Genomic DNA, 24,740 nt, shown 5'->3' on the forward strand with positions numbered 1-24,740 from the left:
AAGCCACCTCCAGCTGCTAAAACGTTTTCTGTGTGATTGGGGCCTTAGTAGCACTGAGGAGGGACTTGATTTATTTTTCAGTGCCTCATGTACTACTGTGTGGATGTAGTGACAGTTTCAGCAAATATGACTAAAAGTTATTTTTAAAAACATTAGCAATTGTAGCTTTAAATGCTACAGTTAGTGTTATCCTGAAATAATGTTGATGGGGGTTCAGGTTTAGGTTACAGGGTTGCCTAAAGGTTTCAGAGCCTCAGATGTAAGCCCCTTCCCTTTGTTACCTGCACCACTGAAGTGAAGTGAACAAAGAGATGAACCTTTGCCAGCTCCAGGCTGCTGTACTGTACTATGGCTGAGCCTGACCCCTGGCTTACCTCATGAGGAGAGTTCATTTTTAAGGCAAACAGATCAGTTTTGTATTAGATGTGTTTGTGTGCTGGAGAGCAGAGAGTGCCTCTTAACATGGTGGCCAAATATCCGTACCTTTTCCCCTTTATTTGGCCCTGTGAGAATAATAACTTCAACAAAAGTGTTAATAAATAATTACATGAAGATAGCAGGAATTGTGAGGCTCTATGAAAACTGTTCTGTGGTCTGTCAAAGAATGAGAACAATCTTATCTAATAACAGGAAATGTCCCCAAAACACACATCTCAGTATGAACAGTGACATGCAAGCCTTTGTAGGGCCCAGAGCAGAACCCTTCCACCCACATACCGTGTCCCACTGTTGATCAGATATACTCTTCAGTATTCGAGTGCAACACATTCTCCTTGAATAAAAATCAGAATTGATTATGACTGTTGGGCCAACCATGTGATATATGTTTATTACAAATAGGGTTTTATTTTGGTAGTCTCTCCCCTCATTCCTTTAAGTGAAGGTCTGCTCACACCAGACAGTTTTACAGCAACATTAATCCCATAGTCTTCATGAAATTTTATTGCTGAGATTCAGAATGTGGTGAAAAAAGTGGTCAGACAGGACAAGAAACATGATCAGTTAGATTAGACAAGTTAGTCAAACTTAATTTAACAAGAAAAAGAAGAACAGTCACAGTTTACAGACTGATTTCTTGGTTCAGATTTGACCCACCATACTTGCCATAGCTGTGTTTACCTCCACCAAAGTGCTGTGGATAATCTAGCTGAACTGCAGACTAGTTTACAACCTGTCTGCTTGTCTGAGCGTCTCATCCTTGCCTTATCATACTTTGCTATATCGATGTCGACACATTCTGAGATTTCAGCAATTACTTGAGCGAGTGCAATGTTATTGTAACCGAAAGCTGTGATGGCCAAGGCTATGAAAATAAGAAAAGAGATCTTTTTAGCGCACACTCAGATCTTAATATAGCTCAGGTTGACACTGCCAGAGACACAAGTCAACGCCAGCATGCTTTGCTTATTTAACTGCAATTACATTTGTTTAAAAATCTCCAACCTTCGCTGGATGACAGGTTACTAAAACTGTCCAGTAAACATGCTACTTGTGAGTCCATGTGACTTTTGTTTACAAGTCCTGCTTCACTTGTAATTGGGGATCCTGAAGCTAAACAAACTGACAAGGTTGCCACCATGGTTTGGACCAAGGCAAAATATCTGTGGGTGTGACAGCATCCTAAAAACAGGGGGGAAAATGCAGGAGAATATAGCACAGTAAGACCTACGTGGCCAAAGCATATCCGCAGTTATATTATTTTATCCTAAACTAACTCCATTTTGACAAAAAAAATAATACCAGGGTAACTTTATCATTTTCTCCAATATTCTTAAGGAATGTCTGACTTCTTTCACCAGCTCAATGTGTCAGACAAACAAATTTCAACCTACAAATGTTTCCCTCTTGTGAGAAGCTTTATGTTTCCCCTTGTGCAACAGTTATGCCAACATAGTCATTATTCTCTCCATACACTCAATCATACACTCAGTCTGATATTCTCACATTCAAGCGCGCTCGTAAGTGGGTGATATTTTCCGTATGGGAACATTAACTTATTTTTTTCCTACCAATGGTTTATAACGAGCGAGAGACGTATATAGAGAAAGAAAGAAAGAGAAACAGAGAGAGCGAGGGACTGAAAGCGAGACATGGGGAACGCGAGTGTCGAGCTATTTTTGGCCCGTCTGGGTGTTTCCTACACACACACTCACGCTCCTCAGGCTTGTTGTTGTTCAGAATGGTGGGTGTTGAAAGGGTGAGTTTTGATTTGATTTGACTTTACGTTTTGAGGGTTCATATATGTGTGTCTGTGTGTGTGTTTGTGTGCTGTTGATAGGCCTGGGATTTTCCTGCGGTTGCTATGGTTTCTTGCTGTGTTTTGAACAACTTGCCATAACTCCAAACATCCTTAGGGTGTAAAGGATCCTCAGCCCATCATTATACACTCGGCTTGTGCTGTCACCGGGGGTTGACCTCAGCTCACTTTCAATTTAACCAGATCAAACATCCAAAAGAGGCTGCAATTCATTCGGATGCAGCCATCTTTATATTTAAAACCTCATTCTCTGTCTTTGCTGTGGCGTTTCTGCACTACACTTCCCAGAGATCTCCTGTCTGTCAAACTGTTTTGGTGGTGTTACTTTCTTGGATTTGTCTGCTGTTTGTTTTCTTTATGTAATATTTACAGTTTGAAATTGATCGATGTCTGTAATATTGCTCTTATTATTCTACGTGCCCCTGGGAAGAAAAAGTCACATTACTTCTTTATTTTACCTCTCAACACTGGGCCGTGATGACTGAACACATGACACCATTGCTCTATTGTGGAAAATGTCTGTCAGCGATCCATTGTGTTTCTGCGGACTGCACATGTCACTGAGGCTTTCGACACGGCGAGTCAGACACTCACTCTGTCTCTCCTTTTTCACACACGCACACACACCAGGGAAACATTTTAAATATGTGTGCAGTCTGTGAGGGAACGTATGAGTGTGCCTTGTTTGGGTTTCCAGTTATGTTTGTACTGTATATGCAGTGTAATGTAATTGCGTGGGATATGAGTATGTTTTTGGCTTAGTCATTAGTTTATGATGTGTGGAACACTGAATCACCTTATGACCTTTATGATAGATGTGAGGTTAGAGCGTTATTTAAAGATGCTGAAATGTATCAACATTACTTATATATATATTATATTTCTGGTACATTTTATGGTAATTTAGATGGTGTACTGCAGAGCAATCCTATAATACAGATGCTTTTCTTCTTCATTAGGCTCATGCATTTCATCCGACATGCTATCACTAAAGCAGAAAGTAATAAAATCCTCTTTTCATTCAATAAAAGAAGCTCTCAAATGTTAAATGTTTTCTCAAGATAAACGCATGTACAAGAATGTTGCTTAAACCAAATAGGCTAAACCTGGCGAAATGTGATTTCAGCCAGGGACTATAAATGACAGAATGAGTAAACGACTTCAGGAATTTAGGCAGACATTCATGCCAACTTTTGGTACTTTTCTTTATTTAGTATTTCAGCCGGTCGGTTCCTGCTCCTGCCTTTGCATCTATCCTTCTGATAGATAGTCTGTGAGGATTTCAGTTTAATCTTGCAAACAGTTTTGTGTTTGTGGAGGATCACTTATCCTATCAAATGTCATGCTGTAGCTGGAGTACATCTCTACGGTGCAGAGGCAGCTATGTACCTCACAGTCATAGGCGTACATTTTGGCTGGATGCAGGGAACACATCCCCCTTAATGTTTAAAAGATGTGCATTTGTTCCGCGCAGTAAAGACATAAAAGCAGCAGACAAAATCAAGGACATTTACACCATTAATTGATGCAAAAAAAAAACCCACCAGAATGCAGGAAATTAAAGTGTTTGACATTCAAAATCCTCTGGCAGAGGACGCCCAAACGCTTTGTTTGACATATATCTCCTCAAATGTTGAAATGAAACCTATGCCCTTGCAGAGAGTCATGTTCATGAAATGAATCCATCAGTTCATCTAATGGAAAATAAATGGTTTGTATGTGGTTTCACTTGTTAACAAACCGCTCCAGTATATAGCACAGCAAAACTAATTTGTGGGTTTAATCATATTAGAATAATGCATAACACTGCTGGGGCAGAGTAACAGGAAGTTTTCCTGTTCTAATAATTTTATTAAATAGACATAATCAGTTTAATCCATTAAACACATGAATTAAATGTAGATTAAACACTAACACACTAACTTGTGTGAATTCCAATGAAGTCGAAAAAAGAATCATGAATCAATTTAGCCTCTGTCTTATTTAGTTATGTGGACAGCCCAGTCACCAGAATGAAATGATAGCATTGTACAGTTCTGCAAACCATGGATATGTTACATTTGCACGTTTTATATGTATCATATCGATGTTTGTCAACAGGAAGTGGAGGGGACAGCGGATAGCATGAAAACAGGAGAGGCGCCTGCTAAGCTGCAGACCGATGTTTGAGACCAACAAACAACAAAACTAGTTCTTTAGTGAGGTATTACTGTGGATATCTTTTTTCCAGCGGTGATAGTGCCATAAGAAGAGGCTGTTGTTACCAAGACATCTCTGCTTTTTTAGCTGCAATTTTGCACCAAAAACCTGATATTTCAAGCCAAAACATATTTTCTTCCTAACAGTAACCAAGTGTTTTTTGTGCCTAAAGCTAACCACATGTTGATCACAGCATTGTTGAAAAATGACGCTACATAATAACATACAAATGTCACATATCCGTGGTCTGTACAAATGTACAATGCCAACATTTTTATGGTAATTACTTTGTATGTTTCATATCAACTTTTCAAGACCAACAAATGACAAAAGCGGGTCTTTTTTTATGAGACTTTTCCAACCATGTTTGTGGAAAGAAAGTAAAGTTTCAACAGATTTGCAACATATGAATCATACAAATGTAACAAAAGGTGTCAGCTGATAATGAATGACAATAGTTTTCAGCTAGCTTTAGCTACGGCTAGCTGTGGCTATTTCACTAGCTAGCCAGTTGCTACACCAGTAGAAGTCTTGTCTTAGCTGATGTTTTCGCTGTTCTTCTGTAATTAAGAGTACCGGTACTGCAAATTTTATAATTTCTTGCAGAAATGCTACATTCCTATGGCATAATAATGTTTTATATGATAAAAAAACATCTTCAAAAGTTAGACTGTGGTCCTTTTATAGGAAGGGCAGCGCAGGGCACAACCTAACATGGGCTAAACTGTCACGTGGACTTTTAATATGGTTACACAGGGTAGATCCTTTAGTGTTTCTGGCCAGTCAACCACAATACCACCAAACAGTGACCCACAAAAATGCACAGAGATTGGACGTGTTTCAGATGAGTTCAGTGACAAAGAGTGTTTTCAACCGACATAAGTAAATTTCTTTGTCATTAGAGTTGCCACCCATCCCGTTTTTCCCAGAATTGTTCTCTTTTTTCATCAGCTGTCCCGGGAAAAAAAATCTCTCCCGGGACACAATTTGTCCTGTTTTTTGGGGAAAATGCAGCAGCAGCAGGCCAAGGAGTCCATCCAGAATGACGCATAGTGCGTCCAAATTCACACCTGTTCTTCTCTATGATTTTTCTCCGCGACCGTGCGTCATAGCGAGAAGCCACGCATATCACATGAAACAGCGGAATTGTAGCTTTCCGAATGTTTTCACAGCGAAAAAAAATGATAAAGTTACACTAAAATGATGTATAATAGATCTTTCATACAGCTCTGCACACACATTACTCTTGGATGGATTACTCGCGAATGCTCGGTTGCACAGAAATGTCACGCATATCACATGAAAGCGCAGGAGCAGAGCTTTCCAATGATACCACACACATCATTGTGCTGTCATCCGGTCACGCTATAAATACAGATCAATTGTCTACAAAGTAAAATCCTGACGAATTTCTTTACAACCCATTATACAGATCTTGTTATTTCATATAGTGAGGAATATCGTATCTTACCACGTCTTAGGCTTGCGTATGTTTCTCTTTGTCTATCCACATTTGTAGTCTGGCTTTCAAGATGCAAATATCTCCATATTGTCCAGTTGACACTCCATCAAACTTTGTATGACAAGACCAGCCACTTCACCTTTGCGCACCCAGACAACTGTTGCCTAATTATGCATGCTGACAGGGCCATAGTCACCATATCCAAGGTGGCAACCCTATTTGTCATACTTGTTTTTCGATTTTTGAGTTGTCGATGTAAGTCACCGAATCCAACCATTTATCATCTTAACAACTGTCTTGTTGCCTAAAACATAGCACCATTTTGAACTATGTATCCTACTCCCAGCAAGTGTTAGCTAAGCTTGATAAAAATTTCCACCCGGCAGGGTTAGTTGTAACGCGATGTTACCGCTAAGCCACCGGTAGCACATTTTCTCTATTTTTGCACTTCAAACTTATGTTAACTTTAAACTAATGTCCTTAATTAAATGAGATGTACTTTGTATTTTTAATCTGTCTCTTATCTGGTATCTTATTAATACACAGTTTCATAGTCTCAATATTCAATTCAATATTCAATATTCAATCAATATTCATACATTCAACACTCATATTTTGACATGTTGATCTAGGTTACCCATTCTGATACCTGTACAGATACCAGTCCTTCCCCTAATGTAGATGGAGACATATAGATAGAATTGTATTGAATTAATTGTGTAAAACAATTAACCCCAACCATGGGTACTTCCACCACTTCTCAGTGCAATTGTAGAAGAAAGGTACGTTCTAGAAAAAAACAATAGCCTAACAGTTTACTTGTTGCAGAGATGTGCATGTTGTTAGAATGAAACAAAAACATAATTCATCCCAAACAGTAATAAAATTCAGCCCAAACTAAAATGTGTTAGGTTGTACCCCGCTCTCCCCCTGTGTTTGGCGTTGTATAGGGCAGTACTGTGAGTATGTCTTCAGTGAGCTCAGTTTCTGGAGGAGAAATGTGTAATTTTCTTCAATAGCAGCATTCTGCATACTGGGTGCTTTAAATAACCCTGCAGCCTCCACGTTATCTTCCATGAAGCAGCAGGGTCACACACAATTTGAGCGTGTACGTGCTGATGTGCAAAGTCTCTGTCTGTCTGTATCTCATGATTATCAACTGACCGCCACAAGACTGAGGCAGACTTTTATTGAAGGAGCCATCACACACGGAAAAGAGAGTATTTTCTGTCGAATACTGCAGGTGTGAGATTTCTGGCACTGACATTACTGGCAGAGAGAAACTTTGAAAGGAAATCCAGCTGCATTTAGAAACGTTTCAGAGCAGTTCAGCACTGCAGCTGACCACACCCTGAAACTCTCTCATACCGTATGTAAGTATGTAAACACACAAACACATGGTTGCGTGCATACATGAATATCCGCATGTGCAAAAATAAAAACACAAATAGAGTTCAAGTCGTTCCTCCCAAATATTTTCCTGCCTTATTATTTTCATCCTCTTTGTTCTTGTGTTTACTCAGCCCTCTAAAGATAATAAGTCTTTTCCTCAGTGTCTCATATTTCTCCTGGCCTTCATCTTCCCGTCTCCCTCCTTCTATCTTCATCTCACTCTGGATTCCCTGCTTTCCTCCCCCCTCCTCCTCCTCCTCATCCTTCTTGGCGTTTCTTTCTTTCCCATCATCCTCCCCTGTTTCTCCCCCTCTCCTCCACTCCTTCCTTTTTCTTCTCATGCAGCATTCCTGACATTCCTGTTGGCTTCTTAAGGGGAAGGACCCCGCTGGCAGACCAAGGCCAAACATTATTACAGCGCTCTCAACTTCTCTTTTTTTTTTCTCTCACCCTATCTTCTTCTTTCTCCCTCTCACTGATTCCACCTCTCCATTCACCTTCTCTTATCCTCTTTCAGACTTTCTCCTACTCCTCCTCAGTCACTTTTATCTTTCTAATCCCTTCCCTTGTTCTTTCTTTCCTCTAAAACTCCCATCCCCGCTAACTCCACTGTGCAGATTGTGAGCGTATGCTTGTACTTTAACTCTGTTAAAACAGCTTACTGAGACCACTGTGTTTCATAATTAGTGGAAATACGGGTCATACCCTCCTCTGTTACGTAAAACAGGCTCCTTCGTGTTTATACAAGCACATGTGCTGTGTTTTTTAACAGTGACACACTGTCCGCACATGGGAGATAAAGAATCAGACATGCAACTGCTCACAGAGGAGGCTCCGTGACACGCACACTCACAAAGCCCTGCGGTTTTCTTAATTAAGTGGAATAAGTTGAATGCATTTGTACATTTATTTTTGCATGTGGATACATCATAAATTAACTTTTATGTTCAATGGGTTTTTTTTGACAGTAAATTTCCTCCAGATGCCCCAAATTGTGTTCTCTTGACAAAAACTTTTATTACGTCATTACACAGAGATACTGCCTCACTACAGAAAAATGAAACAACAGACACGGACTGTAAATTAACACCACTTGATGTGGAGTGTCTTTATGTGTCATAGGTAGGCCTGAGAATCGTTTTACCTTTTAGTGTCGATATGATACCTGGTTTTGGTATTGATATCAATACTATACTTTCTTTCAATACCTTACCATGTTTTTCCACAAAAAAAACCCCAACATTTTTTCTGTTTAATAAAAGAAGCCAGTTCTTAAAAGTTAAAGCTTGTGTGTGGGATTTAGGAGGATATATGGGCAGAAATGGAATATAGATTTATTTGGTGTATAATCAGCTGTAAAAAAAAAGAGTTGTTATATTTTCACCACCTTAGAATGAGGCATTTATGTCTACATAGGGTGCGGGTCCTCACCTACCGAGATCCTCATGTTGACATGTTGCTACAGTGGCCCAGAACGGACAAACCAAACACTGGTTTTAGAAGGGGCCAATTGTGTTTTCATATTGCCCACCACAGTAAGCAGCCCCTCAGCAACCACAGATTTTAAAATGTGAAACTGTTTTATTCTGTGTTTTTACTGGTTTAAATCACCCGGCCTGTTTGCTTTGGAGAGAAAGAGACTTCTGCAGATAATTTGGCTCCTGGTAAAAACCTTCTGTCCAGTGAACACTGAAGGAATTCTAACTGGGAGAAGTTTCAGCTTGTTAAAATCTGCAGTCCTCATGGATGTCACCAAATCTTACACAGCGGACCTTTAAGTAGCTTACTCTGAGAACTAATAAACATTTTTTACATTTAACAAAAGAAGCCTAATGTTTACCACATCTAGACCTAAACTTAGATGTTCTACAATTAAAAAGTAAATTAAATAAGGAACTATTTGAAGAATATGACATTAGTGGCTTTTGTTACTTGACAGTTTTCTACATTTGGTTAGACAGACACGTTTTGGCTCCAAACAAGTGTTGGGTTTTGAGACCCAGCTTCAGTCACTGGACATAAAGAAGCATTAATTTTCTCTACTCCTGTTTTAAGCATCCTGTGAGTCTACATTCGTTCCTCTGACCGTCAGTCTGTGAGGATTTCAATTTAATTTTGCAGAGGCTTTTTTTTTTTTTTTTTTTTTTTTTTTTTAATTTTGTCTTCTCGTGTCAAATGTTGTAGCAGGAGCACATCTCTGCAGGTGGGAGGCAACTCTGTAGCACACAGTTGACCACATCCTGCCCTATATAGTACTGACAAAAAGGCTACATACGTCAGACTGATTGTTTTTAACTGAGCCATCTCAGTATGATTTACATTCAGGTTTGACTGATCGTGTTTCTGATTCCAACAGTTTGGCCCTGAAGCTTAAAACTTTCTCTACCGACCACTCTCTCTGTAACAGTGTTGAACCAGCAGGGATTTCCTTTGCAACAAAAAACAAGGACCGGCTGATATTTGATTTCTCATAAAAGGTCAATAACCCCATATATGGACTTACCAATGTATATAGGCAGTATCTTATTTTAGCAGTTACTTCATACAGTTGCATATACCTTGTGGAAGCTTTGACAATCTTTTGAAAAGCATTTTTAGTCTAAAATCTTTTTCATCAAAAGATAAAACCAGCATGTGCACCAGCTCTGCAAAGGAAAGCTCTTTTTAGATAAAATAGATGTTGTTTGTGGAAATTGACCAGTGATGGACTGTGTGTGTGTGTGTATGTGTGTATATATATGTGTGTAAGTGTATTCCTCTCTCCCTGTGGGCGGTTGCCTGCTGCGCTGCTTTTCTGTCACCCTGTGGTTTTGTTATTTTCAGCTCGAAACCGGATGTGATTCAGACTGCATGGTAGATTGTGTAATTGAATGGACTAACCACATACACACACATATGTGCACACACTCGCTCGCACACACACACACACACACACACACACACACACACTCACATATATAAGCTTACACACACACTTTATGTCAATCCACATAGACACATGCAATCACAAAAACACATAACACACAGCAGCAAACACACACACGCACACACACACACACACAGTAATGTAGAGCTTTACACCCACACACTAAGGGTTTCTGGGAACGGTGCTGGGTTCCCCCCGTTCACAGAGGCACCCGAGGGTGAGCGAGCGGACGATGGAGCACCACCAGCAGAACAGAGACGCACGCTTCTTGGTTTCAATATTGGTCTGAAACATCAGTAGCTGACCTGGCTGACGCCGAGATCGGAAAAAAGGATAAAACACACACACACACACACACACACACACACACACACACACACACACCCGTGCTTGTATTCTGTGGAAACAAAAGGACGGTTGAAAGTGGGGAAAAACACTGAGAAGTGCGAGTGAAACTCATAACAAATGTCAGTTTCTGCTTCAAAAGATTTAAAAACTGGTTTATGCAGATAGAGTTAATTTCAGAAAAGCAGGGAAGAGATAGAGGTGGACAAATATAAGAAAAAAAAGTACCTAAGTAGGTTTCTCTGTACTTAAGTAAGTACCTCTGTCATGTTTACACAAATAGAGGTTTCACTGGGACTTCTTTTTATAGACCGTAATTACAACATGACTGTGGCTGTTTATCTTTTTATATTTCTTCTAACTGAGAACTTTATCATTTTGATATAAAAGTCTTAATTTATTAAAGTATAGCATGACATATATTGATTTATATGGTGTTGTGTGATTAAACTGAAAAAGAACTGATGACTTCTATCGTGCTGACCACACTTCAGCATATATAACGTGACAATATAAGTGTATGTGACTCAGTGTGAGCGTTTGCTGCTACCAGCAAACAGCCTCTTTATTCGAGGAAGACTTTGAACCAAAAAAACTCACAAGACGATGATCCTGCGTCATGTAAGCCACCACAGCAACGTATGTTCTGTTAGGTTTGAATACTGTGGTTGACAGGATGTTCTACTTCCCTCTGCATGGGCTCGGGGTGCCCTGGGCTATAGGTGGTCTGACAACAGCAAGCAAAGATTTGTACATGTAGGAACATCAGGAAATTGTAGTGAATTAACTGCCTTTACTGTAAACTGTAGCTGCGTTCTAATGTACACAGTATGACCCTCAGTGTGCCATTATTACAGGGAGAAAATAACATAAATTTGACCAAAAATCAAAAACACTCAATGAAACATTTTCCCCTTTCTCTACAGGACTAACTGTGTGTTATGACTCAACCTTGTTAAAGATTATGTCAGCACACAAAGGTGGTGAAGGCTGCTTTACCCTCCACCACATCCCTGGTTTTACAGTAACTACAGGCAAATCTTCTCAACCATATTACCTCAGCGCTTCCTCCTGATGTATTGTCTGTAGTTGGGGCTCTTTACAGCTCTAAATTAAATCCATTATGTACATTAATCGGCATGCACTAGGTACAATATGTTAAGTTGCTGTCACGGTAAGAAACGTATTGTGATTTTCACAGTAATTAACTGTAACTAAGCCGACTGTAAAAACATTTAGAGAAGGTGTAATGTATCCATAATTACAGTGGCAATAATACAAAATGAAACACAATAATTTCAGTGCATTTACAATTATAGAAAGGAAATTATAGCTTTTAATGACTCTTTTATGATAATGTATCTGCGGGTACGTTCGGGGTCTGTAACTGTAAAATGAAACCAGTAACTTTTAGAATACTATTGACAAAAATAGACGTATTGCTGTAGATCAGAGTACAGTTATGCAATGCTGTAAAATAACTGTAAAGAAAAAGAAATCCAAGCCCCTGACAAATATTTATTGACCATTGTTAAACAGGAACAAACACACCTACTTAATTTGGCGGATTTTGGTTACTGAAATCTAATGTGTTTTTTTTTTTTTCCATTCGAGAAAACACGGGGGGACATGTGCTCCTTGATATAAAGAACATACATTTGTCTCCCCAAATAAAATCGTGAAAATAGCAGAAGGCTTTTATTTTGACATTTCCACCATACATTGATGCAGAAAAGGCACAAACTGGTTCTGAAAATATCACCCTAAGGTGGGAAATTAAGTGCTTGATACTAAAAAAGTCCCTGGGGGAGGACCCGAAAGCATCCATTTCATATGTGTGTGTACCCCAATATTGAAACACAACCTACGCCCTTGGGTAGGAATATCCACTACGAGCTGTGGGCAACTATGATGAGCTCTGCTTTTCTAGATCTCGTCTTTTAATTTTCCTCCTGCAATATTTCAAACTGATCTGTGGCCAAAATGTCCAGATTTTGCTGTGTAGTTACCAGTGATTAACAATATTACAGTACAGGGCTGTTGTGTTTCATAACAGACTTAAATTATCTCGGATTCTATACTGATATAATCCTTAATCCCACAGCATAACAGCATGTTTCTTACAGTTTTAATGTGACAGATTACTACTGTGGCATGGTTTAGGCCTTTCAGTGAATGAAGAGTAAAGCTGTGTTGTACAATCGGCTCAACAATATAAGACATTGTCATTAGGCCCACAGAAGGTATTCCAAACATTTCCTCATGAGGGCTCTTTCTGCAGGCTTTCTTCTTCTTCTGTTGACGACGTGGAAACAATATTCAGGAATCCTTTCAGATGTAAAAGTTTGGTCTCCACTCACTGCCGATTTATTACCACATAATTTAATGTGTTTGTCAAAAAAGTGTTGGTCTCACCAAATGGAATTAAATACGTTTTTATATTATTGCATATAGTATTGGGGTGGTGTTCACGTGTTGATTTTGTTTAGCAAAACCTGTGTATAATTTTGTGAATTACTTGTATGGTTTTCTTTTCAATAGCAATATGTTTTTGAGTACAATATGAGATAGCTGCAGCCAAAGGCATCAAAACATGTTCAGTGGCAGGAAATCAAAATTAAAAAGGAAACCAAATTAGGTTCAAGAGAAGATTTTTATTTCCTGAGAATGTTTGCACGCTTTAGAGACATGGTTTTGTGCAGAAACCTTTGTTGTATACCAGTTTCAAGGTGCACCACCACAAAAATAATAACTATGGTTTCATTAAACATTTGCTACATTATCTCAATTGATACATGACTGTAGTCCCCCCTCCACCAAGTGCATTACAGAGACTTACCAGATTATGCAACGCTAATAGTTGCTGTATCATCAGCGCCCCATGCTTACAGCTAATAATGTGCTTTAATATGTTGTAATGCTAAGTAAGTTTTAGGTGTAATCATTGATGATAATCAACATGGGGAAAAAAAACTCTTATGTGTCCAATAGAGTCGCAAAAAATAATGGTATTTTACACAGTCTTGCTAAGAAATAAACTTGTTGTGTCTATATTACTTTATCATTTAACCTTTAATATCCTATGGCAATATAGTATGGGCAAGCAAATTAACACCAGCCTCTATACTGTAATTGTTTTACAAAAAAAAGAAAGAAAAAAGTGTTATATTGGTCACTAACTTTATTTTAAATGCTCACACTGCCCCAGTATCTCAAACGCTGGAGTTATTAAACATATCTGAAATCAATTATCTCAGTTTCTTAACAATTCACGTCTTATTTCCTTTCATGGTTTATAACTAAGTCTCAGATCAGCTGTTTTCACACCAGATCTGTTGAGTTTTTTCAGTCAGTTCTGCAGGACTAACTTTAGCCAGTTTTAAATCAGGCACAGAGGTCCAGTTATAGGGAGCAGCTTTTTAGCTTCACTACGCAGTCACTTCCCATTTTTGATGAATAAAAAAACGTAAACAAGTTCTCTTTTAATGGAGTACAGTGCTATATAAATAAGTTAGAATACAGTGTGTAGAAGTACTGCAGGTAAATAGTATTTCATTTGTTTTTTCTTTCTGGTTTTCTTTTTCCGCTAGTATTTTGTGCTGTGAATTGCATTTTTTTTCTTTCTTTTAGATATTTTAGAATTTTTCATGGCTGTTGTATGTAATATGCCATGTGCTGTGTGTTGTAAGTGCAGTAACAAATACCATAGACAAATCACAGCAGTATATCATAAATACGACCATTCAAAGTTACTGTGTATGATGAAGGTTCCTTTGCTTGTGCAGTAAGCAGTGCACTCACTGACATGTGCTTCATCTTGGGAGTGTCACATGTTCATCTACATGCTGACAAAAATAACATACTGTGGGAGTTGGCTGTTTGTACCTTTTGAAAACATTCACATATGAAAATGTTTAAATGTAAATTATTGGCACACACTTTGGGAGAGAAGAGAAGCGAACGAATTTGGGAAGTTGAGTCACGTTAAAAGGCGTGAAATGTTAAATTAAACCTGGCCATATTTTTCTGGGGGCCTCCAAAGGGCCCCTGGGGGGTGTCAGGACCCCCAGAACCACATCCCTGTGCTTGGTGCTACACCACCGCTGGTTTAGAGGTTTTAGTCAGCAGATGGAGCCACAGTGTAGGACCCATTGTGTTAATTGAGTCCCCACACTGAAACAAAAGTTAAGACTGTTGTACAAGTTCTAAAGAAGCCGAGCGCGGATTGGCTGCAGTGTGCACCCAATGGGAGTCCGTCGGCGCAGGGAAACAATAGTCCTGAAGGTCCGTGTGAAGTCAAGGCTATTTTTGGTGGGGCCCGCCTTGCTTGCTATTTCTGTCAGCAGGAGAGCGGAGGGGAGGGGGCAGGACTTCAGGGGCCGGACTTTTTCTTTTCTGCAACTTGCCTCCGATAAGTCTCTTTTCTTTTCCTCCTCCTCCTCCTCCTCCATACAGTCTACTGACAACACTAGCGGAGCACACCATCACATCCAAGCGGGTTTTTTTCGCTCTCTTGGGTGCACGAGGACTTGATTAGGTGGATTATTTTTCAAGAGTTTTGGACTGCGACTCTTTCAAGAGACTTTGAAGGTGTTACCGGCTTCTGTCTGTGACAAGGTAGGAGACACTGGTGCTGACAGTCCGGTGTGGGAACGGCTGGTAGTTCGTAGCCTGTATGCCCTTTAAATTAGCTGTTGTCTGGATGGGACTGTTGTATACGGCCGGTACCTGCGCAGGTGCTCGCGCTGCTTTAATTGTTCACGAGCGCACCGACGTGACACATTCAGGTGCGTCAGAAAATAAGAACTCTTACAGTACAACAGAAAATACTGTAGGGTATCTTATAACTATATTTTGATCGATTTAGCGTGCTTATAGTGTCTACAACTACCATAAAGTCTCTGTTAACTCCTTATTCATCATAGACACGATGTTTCCCGAGCGATAATAGGATATGATAACAGACTAGCAGAAAAAAAGTGTGATGAAGAGGGTTAAAGTTACACTTCAGAGTGCTGTAGACTCTCCGTAAATCCCTGGACATGTCAGACATTTCAAGTTGTCTTCGTAAAAACGGAGGTTTTCTTGAAACTGAAGTCTGTCAGGCACAATGCTGTACTTTTATTTTATTTCTATCAGTCATGTCTTTGAGATTATTCAACTGTTATTTACGTCTGGCCCCTGTGTTTGATCCCAATTAGCTTTGCTTTTTTTTTTTTTTTTTTGCCGCAGAGCAGATGTTTAACCAGCATCAGCAGCAACAGGTCTGCCACACAGGGGCGTAGGTTTCGTTTCAGTTTGAGGTGGACACTCATGAAACACTTAGCATCAAACACCAAACACTTATTTCCTGCATTATGGTGAATTTTAATGCATATTGTGCCTTTTTTTTTGCATAATTTTTATGGTGTAAGTGTCTTACATTTAATCAAAATAAAAGTCCTCAGCTGTGTTTTTATTTGAGGGGGAGAAATTCACAGGATTTTAATATTGAGGGGGACGTGTCCCTCGCGTCCCACCTTTAGAATTAAAAAAACATGCTTTGCTTGCCTACTTTTCTACTTAATTTGTCTTGTGTGTGTGTGTGTGTGTGTGTGTGTGTGTGTGTCTGTTTTATTTCTGCTGGCCGAGCCACCACTGCCATAGACATTTTGTGGTTTTTCTATCCAGATCTGGGTCAAATATTCGGCCTGACGGGTTGAGGCTTACATCACAGGTGCAGCTCATATTGTGCCCAGCCGCCGCACCCATCAGGTGGCCGAGGCTGCTAATATAAACCTTTAAGGAGCATTAAGTCATCCGTGACTTTTATGTGCTTCTGTTGGCTGCCAGCACAAATTGCAGCTTCTCTTGGGCAGTTTATGATGTTCTGCCGATGACATTTTCACAGTAGAGAGGAGAATTTTAGATGAGCAACAGCAACAGGTTGGAGTTGCCAGTTTCCACATTTACTTATTTATTATTGTTGTGCGTGTGTGTGTGTGTGTGTGTGTGTGTGTGTGTGTGTGTGTGAGAGAGTTGTATTTCACTCATTTATTTTTCTGTCTGTCTCCACAGATGGAATCAGCACCTCTGGGAACATCATAAAGACAGACAGACAGGACAACATACTACATACAGTGGCAGGTAGGACTTTTAACCTCTAAAGTAAATGAACTAAATACCAACTGTAACTTAATAAGCGGTTGTGTTGCGAGTTGGTAATATTTTACTCAGAGGTGTTAAAGTTAGGTCACAGCCGTCAGTGCTGAAACATTCATGTGGAAAAATGCTGCCAGTCTACAATCAGCCCCCTCAGGACTACATCTTGTCCTCTTTACAACTTTTTTTTACAGCGTACAAACACATTACACAGTCTGGGTGACAGCAGTTTTTCCAGTGCCGAATGATCTAAGCGGTTTGATTTTCAGAGAAGTGCAGTAAAGTACAGAACAGGTGTTGGCCTAGTTGGAAAGACGCACTCGGCCCGCTGTGTTTTTCACGTGTGGGTTTAGAAATCTGGTTCATTGTGGGTCACACAGACGTGCAGTTTATTATGTGTCAAAATGTTTTTTTATTTTACCACAAGATAGTCAATATTCTGCTGACCTTTGCTAACACTGTGAAACATATCCATTTATCCAGTTGTTAATTTTTTGTTATTTGATCCTAAAATCTAAATAGTCATGAAGGAAATGTAAAAATTTGTCAAAGGTGCTGATATAAAGTAGTAGAAATTACTTCACTTTTTGCACTGTTACTTCTCTGATTGTGTCATTTTTTTGTAGTAATCTGTTGTTTCTTAAAATCCTGACATTTAATCTGAGAAATGTCGTCTTACTCAATTGAAACAAACACGAGAAACATCTGGAATTAAACAAACTTATTTCCTACAAATATTTTCCCACAAAGTTTTTTTAGTTGCAACTGGTTTTCATTTGTCCCGTTATTGTTGCAATTTCATTTGAATGCGGTCGTGGTTGGACAATGCAAATGTCAACACTAATTACTGGTATGATACAGGATGTGAACCTGACCTCACCCTCGTACACTTATCTCACCCTGCTTTAGAAAATCTGACTTTACAACTGAATATAAGACAAAGCTGTGCATGCTAGGGAGGCTTTTCCTCATAATAACCATCAGTTTCCATTATGACAGCAGCAGTGATGGCAAATTTTCTCCGTTCTGCTTTCCCTTACTATGTGAGAAACTTCAGAAACATCACCACGACTCAGCTTGGCTCGTGCTGACTCACATGGGAAACACTCCAAGGTTTCTTCTTCGACCTGAGATCAAAACGTATTTGCTCCACCCATCGAAAACAAGTCACCCGGCTGTTACATTGTGTCCCGCATTTTAGTTTAGATTAGCATTCTGCACTGTGAAGCATGCCTGTGTGATCACACTGTGTAGGATTACAATGCATGACTCTCTGAATGGGAGCCGGCTCTCGCTGTGCCAGGCTCCACTGACTGTATGCTAACCAAGGCACTGCTATTTGCCCTGTGTATGTGTGCCTGTGGAAAAACCCGGTGAGGTCATGGCCGTGGCTGTAGGGTCCGGTTACATATGTGTTGTCCACGCAGGGCAACTGACACTGGCTCTCTCTCCTTTGTCTTCCTCTCTAATCTCTCTCTCTGCTTACTCACACACACATAACCTCACATTAAACCATTTTCACTGTTGAGCGCAGCGCCCTGATGCCAGGCGTCTCTGAAGTTTGAGACTGGTTAACAGTCCAAGGTGGCAGCAGTCTGAGCCAGATGTGTATAACACATAAAACCACCATTTTAAAAGCTTCGGGAGCTCAAACAGCATTTTAAAACTACACAGGACTGCTGTAATAGACCTGCAGGCCATCACCATTACTTCTTCTTATGTGTGTTCTTCTCTACTCCAACACATTTTTACATGCAATATGCACATACAGTACACTCTCTTTCCGTTCATGTTTTCTTTTTCCTCACTGAATATTTGTATGCCTTTCATTCTTTCCTCTTTGGCTCACTAAACACAGTAGGGAGAAACTTTAGGGACAGATAAAAACAGGCATGATTGTATTAGCTGTGGTGGAGATCACATATCCTCTTCCTGATCCTGGTTTCTAAACACTCGGGTCAGCTGATGTGGGTGTTCTGCCTCTTTCTGTCACTGGTTTGTGCTGAATGGGAGAGCTGAGGAAGAGTTACATGCAGTGATGATGGAAAGAACTAAGGGAGGACGCATACAGTGAAGGATTCATGTAATCAGGGCTGCAACTGATGGAGCAGTTTGTTGATTATATTCTCAATTAACTGATTTATCATTTTGTCTTTTAAAGGGAGAGTGCACGCCAAGTTTTAAAAACGCATATTTTTTCTTTTACCTGTAGTGCTATTTATCAGCATAAATTGTTTTGGTGTGAGTTGCTTAGTGTTGGAAATTTCGGCCGTAAAGATGTCTGCCTTCACTCAAATATAATGGAACTAGATGGCACTCGGCTTGTGGTGCTCAAAGTGCCAAAAAATACATTTGAAAAACTCAACAGTGATGTCTCTCTTAATAAATCATGACCTGGTGAGTCAGGATAATCCACAGATCTTGTGAGCAGTTTCATGTGGGAACTTTTTTTTTTCTACCGAACTACATCCACCAACCGCATCACCAAGCAGAAGGAAGCGTGCATCTACTGGTAGCTCATCTAGCACCACTGGGATAGCTAACGTGCCAGCTCAGCTGAGGAAGACGCCATAAATTTTTACATCTGTCACAAACACAAGTTCTATTACATGAGTAGAAGCACGCTTCCTTCTGCAGTTGGTGGGTGTAGTTCAGTGGAAAGAAAACAGTTCCTTCATGAAACTGCTTACAGCAAGGTCTGTGGATTATCTTGAATAACTGGGTCATGGTTTCTAAAGAGAGGCATTGCTGTTGAGTTTTTAAAATGTATTTATTTGGTGCTTTGAACACCACAAGCCGAGTGCCATCTAGTTCCATTATATTGTAGAGAAGGCAGACGTCTCTATGGTTGATATCTCCAACACTCGGCAACTCACATCAAAGCAATCTAGATTGTTAAACAGCAGTACAGGTAAGAGGAAAAATATGTGTTTTTGAATTTGGGTTGAACTGTCCCTTTAAAAAGTCATAAGAATTGTAAAAAAAAAAAATCGCAGCATCGCAGTTTCCTTCAGCCCAAGCTCAGTTATCGAAATGGTTTGTTTTGTCCAACCAACAGTCGTAACAAACAAAATAAAATCATTAATAGTTGCTGATTAATTTTAAGCTCTACATTTAATGTTTTCATCTGAACATATTTAGGATATGCAAAAACACAGGATTGGATATAAATTTTCACAGTTTGAATTTTTTTAGGTTCATATACAAGTACATTATCATACCCTATACATGCAAAAAGTATAGATGCTTAATAAATGTTTTTGGGGATAGAATTAAAATGCAGCAATCCGAGGCAGTAAATGTGTGACAAAGCTTTATTCTTCAGAGCTCCCGTTAAGCCTTAACTCTGGTTTAATGTTTTTTTCCTCCTTTCTGCCACTAATCTTCCTCACTTCTTTATACGTCTGAGTAACCTGACCTCGCTTTACCATTTAATCAACAGGTTCAGTCTCCATTGAGCACTGAGGTAATATATCACTAAACAACATAGTGGAATGGTAACACCGCTGCAGCTACTACACTATTTAATCAGCACTAAATTGTGCTCCGTCTTGAATTTCCAGTGTGTGTGTAGCGCTTTTGTTCCAAAACAGTGTAAAGTCATTAAATCCCAGCAGCTAGCCCCAAAACTGATTGACTTATTTGTCCTGATCAACAACCATATTAACCTCAGCAGATATATTGTGGTCATTTTGAACTGTGGGCCCCCTTAAAGCCAAAAGGCAGTGCAGACACAAGCTGTGCAGTAGTTGTGGTAGTAATGGTAGTAATAGTAGACGGCAATGAAGGAGGCGGCTATTTTTGACTTGTTGAACAAATGGCCCGATTGTCCTGCCTCGAGGTGCATGAAATCACTTGATATGTCAGGGGTAATGTTATATAATACCCTCCAAGGAGGCCCATGGCACTGTGTGTGTTTGTGTGCGCTTGCGTACATGTGTGTGTTTGTGCAGTTTATTACTTTTCATGTCTGTTAATTGTGTGTTTCTCTGTCAGCCAGCACATATTTGGTGGGAATGAGACAGGGGAGAGTTGTGTAGTGCATGCAGTGTGGCCCGAGGTAACATTGTAGTAGTGTGTCAAATCAATTTCTGTTGTATTAACCTTTGAGCTAAAGGCTCCTTGCTGCGGTCAGCTGGGTAATTGGTCTGTTATTGGCCTCCAGCCGCAGTCTGCATCCTCCTCGGGATGTCTCTGTCTCTTTCACACACACAAGCACATACACATACACGTAGACACACTTAATTACTTTTCTTAGGGTTTATTCCTGTGGCATTTGGGGGAAAAAACCCTTAGATTTTCACCTCAGTCCTGCTGACACAACAGAAGCCTTATGGAAATAAAATATGGTCAAAAGCAAAAGCCTCGGATCTAAAGAAGAATTTTAAGTCTCCAGTGTTTCGTGTTTAACCATTTATTTCTATCAAAAAGTAGATTTTCTCAAATTTAGGATCATAGGGAGAACTTTAGCCTTAAAGAATTGTGAAAATTCACACTGAAGCTGAATATTTCTGCCCGTATCCAGTCAGATTTTTCATTATTTTACACAATATAAGCTTCAAATAGTGAGTAGCTTATCACAGCATTTTGAACAAACCATATTTATTCAGTGATAAGAAAATTCTTGGATTCCTTTGTGAAAAGGAAAACATCTGTTAAATAAAAATCCTGATTAAAATGTAAATGAATAAAACTTTGATGTGTTTTACACACGCAGCTCTGTCAGGAATGCTTATCCTCTTGCACACAGACGACATGACTGTCTGATATCTGATCAAAGGCCAATCCCGGCCACATACGTCTGTCTCCACCTAATTACGAGTTTTCTGAACCAGACTCCTTGCCATATTTTGATATTGTCCGACCTAAAGTGCAGCGGAGAGTAATGGACAGCTCGCATTCACTCCAGATCAACGAGGTGACTGACACAGACATCGGATCAGATAGCCTGTTGTTATTGGACTGTGTGTGTGTGTGTGTGTGTGTGTGTGTGTGTGCGCGCATGCGTGCGTGCGATGAATGGTCTCCAGTGACGTTTACAGATTCAGGCTAATCTCAACAACCTGGTGAAGTGGAGGAGGAGGGACACAATGCATGTTTATTTAACGTTTGTCAGTGTTTGTGTCTGTCTGTGGGTGTGTGCACAGGGTTTTGTGTGTGTTTGTGTGCGTGTGTATAAACGAATTTCTCAGAGACGCCCTTCTCGCAAACTGCGCAGAAAACAGACAGCTGTACTGCACAGTGCAAAGGTGAGAAGAGTTTGGGAGGAGTTGGAGATGTGAGATAAAAATGAGCCGGGTCGACTATGTTCAGCATCACAAGGAGGAAGTTCACTAGATGCACAATGATATGCATGTAGTGATTTATAAGCATGCAGACTAACTGTGCTTCTTTATCAGATTCACAAGTCTGCACAGAGTCAGTCTTCTTTAAATATCTCTCTGTAACTGATGAATATTTTACTTGTTAAACTCTGTATTGACACAGTTGAAATTTGCTCTAACACACTGAAGGCATCTTACATTTAACATCTGGCATATAACGCATGTCTGCTATATTTTTCCTGGCAAATGGAAGCAAATCCAAATACTCGGCCAGCAGCAATTAATAATTAGTGCTGCCTGTTTGTGGTCTGGGACACTTTTAAACCAGGTCATTTCTCACCACGTGCAGAGTGAAGGTAGTTGTATCTTCTGGATTAGTGTTAGTTTTGCTACACTGGAATCACTTATGTCAAGTAAACTGCAAGTACTGTAAGTGATTATTGATTCATCTGTTCATCATGTTATACATTAATAGTTTGTTTTATAAAAAAGATGCCCATCACAGTTTTCCAAAGCCCAGGCTGACATATTCAAACTGATTGTTTTGTATAACCAACAGTGAAATGTGGGTGTTTTTCTCAGGGAAATGACATAAATGATTAATCAGTGATTAAATAATAATAGTTTTGGCTTAGTGTTGTCAAAAATATTGATACATATTCATTCCAGATATGTGAAATGGTTTCAAAACTTAATTTCGGCAGTGTTGATACACCTGTAGCAGCCTCTCATTCTGGCTCTCTCTTGTTTTTAATGTTTACAGCAGTCATTCTGCTGTTCTCTGGTGCTAACAATGCAAAGAAAAGTAATAGTTGTCATTTTGTTATAATAATCTTTTAATAAAAATAAATACATTTTATGCCCTTAATGTCAGTTTTTTTCAACTGTGGTATTGCAGAATATCGATATTATTTAAGGTAATGTGTGGACATTACAAATTCCAGTATCGTGACAACACTGTTTAAGCTCTAAACTAGAGCTATCAGCTGCTAAGGGAATTGTAGAAAGTTTCATTTTCTTAAGATATTTTTTTGGGCCATTTTGCCTTTAATAGACAGGACAGGTAAGTGTGAAGGGGGAGAGAGGGGGAGAGAGGGGGAGAGAGAGAGAGAGAGAGAGAGAGAGAGAGAGAGGATGACATGCAGCAAAGGGTCACAGGCTGGATTCGAACCCGGGCCGCAGCGGCAACAGCCTTGTACATGGGGCGCCTGCTCTACCACTAAGCCACCGACACCCCTGTAGAAAGTTTCTTAACTCTGTAACTTGCACCATTTCTAAATAATGATAATAATAACTTTATGTGTATGACACCTTAAAGAACAGGGTTCACAAAGTGCTTTGACAGACAAAGCAAAAGCAGGACACTCAAGACAACAATAGAACAACAGAAAGAAAAACAGAAAGGCCTAACAAAAGCAAGACAAGATTAATCGTAAATAAATACAAACAAAAAGAATATAAAAGCAGCAAGACAGAAAAAAATCATAGAAAGACGACATTACATAAAAATGGTCCTATAAAAAATGTTTTTCAGAAGTGATTTAAAAGAAGTCTCTGATTCTGTCAGCCTTGTATCATCAGCCAAGGCACTCTGTTGGCAAAAGCGCAGTCATCTTTAAGTTTAGCTTTGACTATGGACCAGACAGGAAGTCCCCACCTGAGGATCTGAGGATGCACACTGGCTCATATGGGGTCAGCATTTTTGCTTTGCAGCTTGGAGCAAAACCCAGACATGAGCTAAAATGATCAGGTAAATCTTCAAATTGATTCTAAATCAAACAGGGAGCCAGTGGGGAGAATGCAGCATTGGGGTGATGTGATGTTGTCTGTTTAAACCAGTAAGAAGCCAAGCTGCTGCATTCTGAGCTAGGTGCAGGCGAGAGAGTGACTTTTGGTTGATGCCAGAAAGGAGGGAGTTACAGTAAATACAGATAATGTTATTTCTGCTCTGTAGCCATGAGCATCTTCAAGTGTCTGTGAAAGAGACACTCATCTATGTGTGTCAGTATCAGTGCATCAAGGTTCAGCCCTGACTGTGTTCATGTATAGCTTCTTTTTTCGCCTGTGTGTCCATGTGTGTGTGTGTGTGTGTTCATCCCTGACCAGAGCGCAGAGCATGTGCAGGAATGTTAATGTCTTCTTCCTTTGTTGTCCGTGCAGACAGCCGAGTGTGACTGTGCATATTCATGAAGCTGCCTTCCTGGAACACGTTAACTTTTACCAAGGAGAGAACATAGATAAAAAAAAATGAGATGAAGAAATTGAAAGGCAGCAGAAAGATTCACAGTGTATATAGAAATAGAGATAGGGGGTGGAAAGATGTATCAAAATAAGAAGATGAAGCAAGAGATGTTAGATGGTGACAGATGTCAGAGTCCTGTCAGCAAACTCTTTTTCACACGTATATTTCAGTTCATTAATCTCTTGCAGTTGCAACAGGAAGCAAAGTTTTTCCATGTTAGTTGCTCTGGCAGTCAGTCAGTGTGAGGTGTTGTGTTAACTATAAAAAGCTTCCATGTGAACAGGTCATACGGTCCAGCTTTGAGTCTTGAAAGCTGTTTTAAAATGAATTAAAAAGGTGTTGTTTATTTTTTGTGCCTGTTTGATGTCAGAAATTTAAATACTTAAGATTCATACAGTATTTCTGTGCTGATGAGTTTTCTATGCTCATTAAGTTATCGAACTGAGAGTCAG

The 24,740-nt window shown here is 39.7% G+C and overlaps 1 protein-coding gene across 2 annotated transcripts in view; it reads left to right on the plus strand.

Annotated features, from left to right (window-relative positions):
* hdac7a (histone deacetylase 7a) overlaps positions 1–24,740 on the plus strand; it is a 76,767-nt gene that overhangs the window by 6,685 nt on the left and 45,342 nt on the right. The window contains exons 1-2 of one of the 2 annotated variants that reach the window (XM_049580639.1): positions 15,005–15,198; positions 16,639–16,707. Coding sequence is in view for 1 of the 2 variants with exons in the window: in XM_049580638.1 (XP_049436595.1) it covers positions 16,639–16,707 (69 nt within the window). In the remaining variant the exon portion in view is untranslated. Of the gene's footprint in view, positions 1–15,004; positions 15,199–16,638; positions 16,708–24,740 lie in introns of those variants that run through there. The other variant, XM_049580638.1, reaches the window with a different exon arrangement.

This window comes from Epinephelus fuscoguttatus, linkage group LG7 (genome assembly GCF_011397635.1).
Source record: "Epinephelus fuscoguttatus linkage group LG7, E.fuscoguttatus.final_Chr_v1".
NCBI lineage: Eukaryota > Metazoa > Chordata > Actinopteri > Perciformes > Serranidae > Epinephelus > Epinephelus fuscoguttatus.